The 10,811-nt window shown below is 34.8% G+C and overlaps 1 protein-coding gene across 1 annotated transcript in view; it reads left to right on the top strand.

The window, feature by feature from the left end:
- Window positions 1-2,946: 2,946 nt before the first annotated feature.
- Window positions 2,947-10,811, top strand: part of LOC140432361 (ATP-binding cassette subfamily G member 4-like) — a 168,063-nt gene continuing 160,198 nt past the window's right edge. Inside the window, exon 1 of the mRNA XM_072520209.1 lies at window positions 2,947-3,373. Within this exon, the coding sequence (XP_072376310.1) occupies window positions 3,226-3,373 (148 nt within the window). The 5' untranslated portion in view covers window positions 2,947-3,225. The remainder of the gene's footprint in view (window positions 3,374-10,811) is intronic.

Genomic DNA, 10,811 nt, shown 5'->3' with positions numbered 1-10,811 from the left:
GCTGTTTATAATATAGATTTGTTATAATTCGAAGGTCATTGTGTTGTATTTGTTTTGCTTTGAGGATCTCCATTAGCTCTTTGTGGCGGACTTTGTCGAAAGCTTTGTTGTAGTCTATGAAACAGACGTACATATCTTGGTTCACATCCAAGCATCTCTGGATTAGTACGTTGAATGCAAATAGAGCTTCACGGGTACCTACGCCATTACGGAATCCAAATTGAGTTTCTTCAATATCCATATCAAGTGTTTTGTAAATGCGTTTATGAATGATCTTTAAAAACAATTTAAGTGTGTGAGACATCAGGCTTATGGTACGGTGGTCAGTGCATTCTCTAGCATTTTTCTTTTTTGGGAGACAAATGAATGTTGAGGTCAACCATTCGTTGGGTATGTCACCCGATTGATAAATTTTATTAAAAAGCTTTAAGAGGACATCAATGTACTCATTTTCTATTATTTTAAGGATATCAATAGGCAGTTGATCTGGCCCCGGGCTTTTTCCGTTTCTGGTGTTCTTTAGTGCATACATTATTTCTTCCTTTGTAATTTCTGCACTTGTTTCTCTGTCCTCAAAAGACAAGTCTTGTGGGTTTCCTCTTTCGTCGTCGAAGAGCTCTTCCATATACTCTTCCCATCGTTTTAGTTTTTCGTCAGTCGTTATCATAGTATTTCCATTTTTATCTAAAAGAGTTGTATTGTGGTTTCTTTTTTTCAGTCCTGCCATTTCTTTAACCTTTTTATGTATGTTGAATAGGTCGTATTTGTTCTGAAGATCCTCTATCTCTTTACATTTTTCCTCATAGTAAGTTTGTTTTGTCTCTCTTATCTTTTTTCTGATTTCGTTGTTAATGATTTTGTAATTGTGACTGTCTTTGTTCTTGGCTTGTCTTCGTTGTTCCATCATGCCGAGTATCTCGTCGGTCATCCAATTGTCTTTCTTTCGTGTCGGTTCTTTTAATATCTCTTTGCATGGAGCGAGGAGGCAGTTTTTTAGTGTTTCCCATTGTTCGTTTATCTCGTAAGGGTTAGTATCTAATTTATCAATGTTTTCGTATATTTTCTGTTGAAGTTTGATTTTTATATCAACTTCTTTCAGTTTTCTAACATCTAATTTTGCAGTTCTTTGTGGTTTTCTTATACGTTTAAGCTTAACCGTGACATTAGCGATTAGTGGGTTATAGTCTGATGCGACATCTGCTCCTGGATATGTTTTAACTGATTTGATGGTGTTACGATATCTCTCTTTAATCATTATATAGTCGATTTGGTTTCTTACAACTTTTTCGGGTTTATCTGCTGGTGAGCGCCATGTATATAACCGTCTCATTGGTAATTTAAAGAACGTGTTTGTGATTATTAGACTTTGTTCTTGGCAGAATTGTATTAGACGATCGCCTCTATCGTTACGTTCCCCTAGTCCTTGGTCTCCCATTACTGTTCCAGCTCTTCCTTTGCCGACTTTTGCATTGAAATCGCCCATAACTACCGTGATTTCCCTGTTCTTTGTCATTTTCAGTGCATCTTCAATTTGTTGGTAGAATATTTCTACTTCATCTTCTGTTGCATCCGTCGTTGGCGCATATACCTGGATCAGATTTAGTTTTGTGTGTGATGTCCTTATTTGTAGTAGCATCACTCTTTCTGAGATTGGGACAAAGCCCTCTATTGACTTGTTGACCTCGGTATCGACAATAATTGCTACTCCACGTCTATGTTGGTTATCAGTGTTTCCCGAATAATATAAGGTACCGGTTTTTGTTGAAAGATATCCTGAGTTAGGCCACCATGTTTCGCTTACTCCTAATATATTTATATTCAGTCTTCCCATTTCCTGAAGGATGTTATGCATTTTACCAGGTTGATACATGCTTTTGACGTTCCACGTACCTATTTTTGTTTTTGATAATTTTAGTTTGTCTTGTTTCGAAGTTTGACAAGGGTTTCGCCGGTTAACGACCTGGGAGTCCTTGTCTGTTCCTCCCCTGCCGGATCTTGGCCTCCGATTCCCATGATCAGTTTCTTTCTTTCCTTTAGTATTCATTGCCATGATAATTGTACTAGAGATATCCAATTGGATCTTTAATGCAGTGGTTTCTCCTTGCCTTCTGCATCCTTATGCCGTTGACCATTTACTTGATTCATTCGCCTTTGGTGCCAATTTCTTAGCACTAGGACAAAAGAGTGCCCTCCCACTTACCAACTCATCCGCCCGAAGCCGTTGGCCAGTAAGTGTGGGATTGCTTATACCGGCAATCGCTCGGTGGAATTTTCGCCATATCTGGCTACCCTCACTTAGTTTAGCCTGCAGACCAATGCAGTTGCCCGGGGTGTGGCACGTGGAGCCATAAGTGAGAGTTAGCTGTCTTATGAGGACCAGTTATCAAGAACCATCTCCCGTCTATGACGCTCGATGTGGTCGTTCCGATAAAAGGTGCTATCTCTATAACACAACTCTACACCCCGTACATATGTAGTTTCAGTAAATTTTAATTGTTATTGTTATTTTCTGACTTTTTGTAAGCTTTGTCCATAAAATTATACAATTTTCAGTGACAATAAAGCATATTTTTATTATATTCTAAAAAGACGAAAACTTTTGAATTTTTGTTACACTTAACGTAAAACATAGGATTAATTTGTAAAAATTTGGGCCAATAAAATATTGAATTTTATCTGAATTTTACACTTTTGCTAAAATTTTACTGTAATTTTTTTTTAATATTCAGAAGGGTACAAGAATTCTGGCAGTGTGTGTGTACATTTAAAATATATTATTAATATGTAACTCTTGAAATGCACTCTATAACCTTTTTCCCGCTCCCTTGTCAAATAAATCAACGCGTCGCAATCAACTTATTATCAATTTCAGCGAAAGTACCACCGGCAGGTAAGTACCTGAGTGGTGGCAACGCGAAAGAAGACGTTACCTTTGGCAGAGAACTTCAACTATCACTTTTTCGTCAACAAACCGACTAAACGAATGGGCTTCCATTACCAACGGCTAGCACGCGGCGATTATTGATCATTTCCCCTACACATAGTTCTGAAACGTTCCTTAAAGCTGGCCAGTTGATTTAAAAACTGCCGTAGCGCGGACTAAGAAACTATTTAGTTGGTCGACTGCATCAAATCAGTTCGGTTTCACAGACCATAGGATTTATCGTAGAGTTGCGTGTTCGTGTCAAAACGGCATTCGGTAGTATAGTAGTTTAATTGACAAACATGAGTGAAGCCAGTGGTAGTGAAATGGAGGTTATGATGCCGAAATTTAAACCCTTAACTGAATTAAATACAATAGCGAAAAAACCTCCAATTGATATTGAATTCAGTGATTTAACATACTCGATTTCTGATTCCAGTTATAAAGGGGGTGAGCAAATTTAAAAATACATCAATATAATATCTTGTTTATTAAAACAAAATGTACCCATAAAAAGAACACTTGTTGATATATTAAAAACTTATATAAATTAATCTCTTATTAATTAATTAACAAGTTGAGTTGATATATACATGAATCAATAACTAATTATTTTTGCTTTATATTTTTATATGGAAATAAGCCCCAATGAATTGTAATAAAAATTAGATTTTTTTATTTATTTTGAGGTTTCGATTTCCAATCCAGAAATTGTTTTCATATTTTATTTCGGATTTTTTTAAGACTATTTCTAGATTGGAAATCAGAACGTTGAAATAAAATAAAAACTGGTATTTTTCTTACAATTCATTGTGATTTACTCCCATTTAAAAATATTCAGTGAGCAACATGACACAAGAAAATAGTTATATAGCTATAAGAAAATAGAAATAGTCATTTTTGAATCTAAATATGTCTCATTCATCTGTAATCCTTCACAGGAACTATTTTCACAGAAAATTACATTACATAAAAAAATCTCAACAATAATAAAAGTAAATATTTTCAAGTTTAACTTGAAAATTTAATAAATTTAATTATAAATAACAAGTTTATACCTATTTAGTATAAAAACTATTTGTTTATTTTGAAGATGTATACATGCAACATTTTTGCCGTTAATTTAAATCTTAAGCCTGTGGTAGGATTACTATACTATTTTAGATGTACACTTTTTCAAATATTTCTATATATACAGTGTGTCCGACAATCACAGTAAGATTTAAGATTATGCGTTGCGTTTTTATTAGAAAAGAAAAATCGATGTATAATGTTTTTTTGATTATTTAACTAAAGGACCAAAAATACTAGCCAGATAGTAGCGTATATATATATATATATATATATATATATATATATATATATATATATATATATATATATATTTTAGAATTTTACGTTAACTGCTACGTTAGCCTTTTTGTTTCTGTCACCACCAGGGCCCAAAACGTCGCGTCGCGTCGTCCGCTAAAGTATTTCGATAGTAAAGCGAATGCTGTCGCCAAGGTAACCAATCACGACAAAGATTGTTACTTTGGCCGGCCAATCACAGCGCTCGTTATTAACTTCGCTGTCATTGGCCTCTCGGCGGAAGTGTGCTGAATTTTCTCAAACACAATGTGTATAAAAGAACAGCACATCTTCCGATCGGGGTCCAGTCGCACATACTCTACTAGCCCCGTTAGACCTTGTTGGTTCGGTGCGCTACCAAGCTACCTTTGAGTTTTATTTATTACCGCTATCCTGTTATCGTCGAAGACGTCCTGAGTTGAAGAAAATACTTGATAATGGTTATTCAATTTAGAAGTTAAATCATCAAGTGGAAGAGAACCGGCGTGTCGACTGCAAAACGCTTCCTGACAGTAGAACACGACTTACTGAGATAGAAAAGACATTGGTCTTAGAACTACCTCACATCGTGTCGAACTGACCACAGCGTTATTTGGGCCTGTCACGGTAAAGAGCGAATAAAAGCCCCGACGGGGACTTGTAATTGCTTTTCCGATCAGGTTGAGCTGCAATAACGTTTCGTCTCCGAAACCTTACGCAAATAGTAACTATATCAAATACTGTTAGCGAAAAGGTAGCTATACGAAGCGACTGGCAGCAGGAAGGGTCGACACGACCGGCATTCTCGTACCTCTCTCGAGGAGAGGGAACACGGCTCCACGACGTGAGAAGGCCGACATCTCTGTGGAACTTGAGGTATACACCACGCATCAGAATTCTAACATATATATAATTCATGTAAGAACATTTTATCTGTAAGAAAGCTCGAACGGTTAGAGAATTCTGATTGCCGGTGTCCCCTCACCTACCACAGAGGTTCGGCGGATCTTCTTGCCCGTAACGGCCGATATCCTAATAAACTCCTTAAATACGAAGATGGACTCTCGAAACTTGAGATCCTCTTCAAGAGCGGCGGTCGTAGATCGTCCAGAAACTCCTGAAAACCAGGAGGACGCTACGGCCGTACGACAATGCGAGTCGGCCGCCTACCCCGCTTGGCTATCTAACCGATTTTTTTCAATTAAGTATACTGACAATAAATATATTTCCGTAATATAAATTTGAGGAATTACAGACAGATAAATTTTCGAAAGGCATATTTATACATTCATCTATTTACTGTCCGATAATTTTGATATTGAACATGTAATTTTCAGAATTTTGATAATGACGTTTCCCAAATGTTACAATCTGTTGCAAATATGATTTGGTATTTGATGTGGGAAATATAACTTTAACATGTATCAATATAATAGCAGTTAGTGAACCTAGGTTTCATATAGTCCAATCGTCAGATATTTGAAACGAGAAGAACAAGCTGAATTTTGCTGAGAATGTCAATTTTGGGACCCCAGAAAAGATGCCGCGTTCTCTCAGAAATAACGTTTAAAGCTAGCAAATCCACTTCATTATTTAATCTTCAAAACCTATAGCATGAAATTTCGATTTCGAGTTTTGGCAACAAATATGCGTCATTTGAAATATGCCTAAAATCGCTGAATTTAAACTTTTACATTACAAACTATTTAAACCGTTTAAAACTTCTTTTCTATTGCACAAGTACAAAAGATCAGATGGCAATTCACAAATTTCAGCTACAAATTCCACCAATGTCGTCTTTCTCGTGAAGTGAGATCATTTATAATGTGAAAGTTTAAATTTAGGGTTTTTTTTTGGGTATACAAATGTCATATTAATATGAATATATATGTATATATATATATATATATATATATATATATATATAAATATATGTAAATCATATTTTTTGCCCAAAATTCAAAATAGAACCTTCATGTTATAGGTTTTCAAAATTTGGCTTTAATAATGGAAATTTCACAGCGACCTGTCAATAGAAATGATAAATTGATAAAAAAAATCGCCCAGCGTTTATTTATTTAACAGATTTATAGAAACTAATTTCATTTGCGGCAAAATCAAAAAAAGCATATGCAAGCTGCACTCTTCATCTTTAAAACTCACCTTAATTTTTCTCCATAGGACACTTTCATCAAAAAATATCGAATTTTTACCGTCCAGTTGATACAAATTTTATATAAAAACTGCAAATTATATTGCAATCCCTTCAAACGTTGTTTCTGAGATATTCTCAGCAAAAGTCAGCTTGTTCATAAGATGTTTTTAGGTTTAGTGGCACTTTCGTCTTTGAAGACTGGAGTATTAGTGACAGATGAAAATATATTCCCTCTTAAAAAGCGTTATGCGTTAAGCGTTAATAGATTCCAAATTTGATTATTAAAAACGTATAGAAAACGTGAAAGAACCAAAAATTATTTAGAGGAGGAAAAAAAATCTGGTTTCAATAATTGAGAAATTTAAAGACACTACTGAAAACAAAGAAATAGGCAGTTTTTGGCCCTTCTCAAAAGGCAGTTCTATAAATACTGTATTTTGAGAACGATTTCCGAAGAGGAAATCAAAAGGTTAAAATAAACTTATTTTAAAGTAAAATTGTGGCCTATTCCTAATAAAAATAGTAAACTGTATTAAGATGCCACAAGAAAATAAGATCAGAACAACATTGTTGAGTCATGTACGCTCCAGATGCTTGTATTTTTATGTGTGCAATCTATCCCTCCAAGGGGCCTCGGAAATCTTGAAGTTTGGTAGAAATTATTTTGCACCTTATTTACTGAGGTTCTGGGGCATTTGTAATAGAGGACCAAAGAAGTAAATAGAGCAATGTAATTTTTTTTTTTTTTTTACTTAAGACACAGAAGTGTACTAACATTAAAATCTGGTTAGTAAGACCAATTATCAATTTGTTTCTAACTTAAATTACTAATGAAATCTTAAAATTAGGTGTCGACTCACTAGTATCTTTCCTATTATTTCTAATAACTAGCATTAAATTTAGCATGCTTACTCGCACAACACATTACTCTGCTTTTCACTCACTCATTATACCTGTTCAAAAGGCTTTGTTCTTTTGAGCCTTCTTTCTAGGTTCGTAATGTCTCGACGTTTACATGATGATGGAGTCGTTGTTCATGGCTCCCTGCAAATTTCTTGATTATCTGATTGACGTCTTCCATCTTGAGGTCCCGGTGAAGGTCGTTGTTCCTAACGTACCAAGGCGCATCTACGATGTTCCTCAGTACTTTATTCTGGAATATCTGGATTACTTTGATGTTACTAGGCTTGGCACAGTCCCAGAGTAGAGCAATGTAATGAGACATTTTTCGTAGGATGCAGCATATTTGAAATGATCCTGTAGCATAAAAACAAATAGCAATTAACAATTATGGGTCACCGAACAAGTGTTATAATTAATCTACTAAATTTTTAGATAATCCAAACCTAGTTTTAAAATCCACATCTTTAAATTCAATAAAAGGGTTTCTTCTTTGCAGCAACAAGCGTTGTTTACTTCCTCACTGCACATAGCCATCTTCATCAGGGAATAATGATGGTGACAATAATCTAAATTAAAAATATATATGTATATACAATTCACATCGTCTAATTTAATCACGTTTACCTGCAATACAATTTTGATAATTTTAAGTTAAACTGACGAATTTTCTTTATTATAGATATTTAAAGTGATGTTAACATGTCAATTTATTCGAAGAATAAATATTTATTTGACAGAAACTTATATTGTAATCCTTCAACACCCGCTAATAACCTGTCATGGTTAATGGGGCTTTTTGTAAAGAAAAAAAATCTTATGCTGTTCCTACGATTGCTACTTTACACAATTTCATATACTTAGGCCAGTAAATGAACGTGAAATCCGGCGATACCTTGTAATTTTCCGAGTCACCACCGAACTGCATGAAAATTTGAATTCAGGTTTTACTTACCCTCCACTTCACTTTTGGACTTTGCCGTTGGTTACTTTTTATTTTTTAGGGATGAACACTAACCCTTTTAGAAAAAAATCGTATAATTATAAATTAAACCGGGTGATTGATTCAAATCATCTTTTAATAAAGTAAATAAACGCTAGTTAAGATTAAACCACATAATTTAAGATATTATCACAGTTTAGCCTCTAAATCTCACCCACAGAATAGTTATAATTAAAACAATGTTATTGAATAACTTGTTTCCACTGATGTCCATAAAAATTTGGTTTCAGGTTAAACTTACCCTCCACTTCAAAATTGGACTTGTGCCGTTGCCGCTGTTTTAATTTTTTACCATATAATTTATACACTTATAAAAACCACTCCTTACGAAGAAATTCGAATAGTAATAGTATTTTTTTAATGAAACTATAAATACAGTAAATTTTTGTAACAAAATGTTATGAATTAATTTTTTTTACAATGAAACACTATTTCAAGAATGTCAACATATTTTTCTTTGCATCAACAACTCCCTTCGCCACCTGAATAAATAAATATAAGCTACCAAAGCGGGATAGTTCTACTATTGTATACTCACTGACATTAGAAGTGTTACACCTAGAAGGAATAAATTCTTAAACTTAATTTTTTGGCAACAGAATGACAACATTTAAAACATGCTATGATAACAATATCAATGTTTTATCTTTTCTACTTTTTGTAAAAATAGAGTTTTACCTTTAAATTTTTTTGTGAAGATACCGATTTGTAAAAACCGGTTTGTATAGAAATTTTTAGTTATTATTCCTTAGTCTAATTGTATTCAGTGTAACAAAATGCCTCGAGTTCGAAGACATCAAAATTACCACCATGTAAGCGATTTTGACAGGGGCAGAATTATTGCGTATAGAGATATGGGTTTGTCGTATCGCGAAATAGGCCGTCGCGTTAATTGTACGGCAATGACGGTTATGCGTGTCTGTCGTGTGTGAACAAACGAAGGTAGAGGAACACGAAGAAGACCTACTGGTCAACCGAGGCGCACAACCGAGCATCAAGATAGGCGCTTTAGATTACTTGTTTTGCAAGACCGTTTTGCTACTACGCGTCAAATTGCTGACCAATGGTTTGGAGTAGTAGGTAGACCTGTTAGTATGCGTACACTATATCGTCGCATTCGAGCCTTTGGACTGGTTTCATTCCGCCCACGACTAGTGGTTCCTTTGACTGGGGATCACTGTCATCAACGTTTGAATTGGTGCTGAGAACGGCAGCATTGGGTGACAGAATGGCGTAATGTAGCATTCAGCGATGAATAAAGATTCTGTTTAGGAATGCATGATGGTCGTAGGATGGTAAGACGCCACCGTGGAGAGCGACGAGATATCGGGTTTGCTGTTGAGAGACATATACACATGACAGTTGGTGTAATAGTTTGGGGGGCTATTGCCTATGGTAGCCGATCACCACTTGTGTTTATTCGAGGCAATATGACAGCTGCAGGTTATGTTGATGACATTTTACAAACCACTTTACTGCCTTATCTTGACGGCCGTCGAGACGTCCTTTTTCAGCAAGACAACGCGCGTCCCCATATTGCTCGTCAAACTATGGACTTTCTCCAAGAAGCTGGCGTTAATGTTTTGCCGTGGCCACCCCGTGCTCCGGATTTAAATCCTATCGAACATGTATGGGATATGATGGGAAGGAGACTGTCTACTTTGCACCATCCTCTACAGACTCTGGCACAGTTAATACATGAAGTTCAAGTTGTTTGGAACGAGGTGCCACAAGCATACATCGATCATCTCATTTTGTCAATGCCTAGACGTATACAGGAGTGTATTCAGCTACGGGGTCGCCAAACGCATTATTAATTTTTTTTTGATTACTTGTTAATAAAAATTCTTGAAAACGTTATCGTTGCATTCTTGATATAAATCTACCATGTTGCCAAAAAATTAAGTTCAAGAAATTATTCCTTCTGGGTGTAACACTTCTAATGTCACTGAGTATATTATTGCATTCTATTGTGAGATTAAAAACTCAACATGGAAAATATGCAGCAAATCTGCATAAATTAAGAATAGTGAATACACCAGTTTGCTTCTGTGATAATGTTTCTATTAGATTTGAATCATATTTTCCTGGAATGCAAAATTAACGAGAGATGATATATGGACCAATTACATTACAGACTACAACAAAAACAAGTATATTTCCACTTGGTATAGAGTATTTACTGTTTCCATGATATTTGAAAGAAATAAATATTGCCTAAATGCAACGGTAATAGATATAAAAAAATCAAAATATGCTAAAAAATAACAAATAAAAATCTGTGGCTAAATAACCTGCTTCCAAGCCATTTTCCCTCTCTCTCACACACAACTTAAAAAAAAGAACCATTATATTAGTTTGTAAGGATGGGTGAATATATATATATATATATATATATATATATATATATATATATATATATATATATATATATATATATATGTGCCTTAATACCACATTATGTTTATCTTACAATGCTCCACTATACGCGATCTGATATC

This window comes from Diabrotica undecimpunctata, chromosome 1, assembly GCF_040954645.1.
Source record: "Diabrotica undecimpunctata isolate CICGRU chromosome 1, icDiaUnde3, whole genome shotgun sequence".
Classification (NCBI taxonomy): Eukaryota; Metazoa; Arthropoda; class Insecta; order Coleoptera; family Chrysomelidae; genus Diabrotica; species Diabrotica undecimpunctata.
This window is presented reverse-complemented; position numbering and strand designations above follow the sequence as displayed.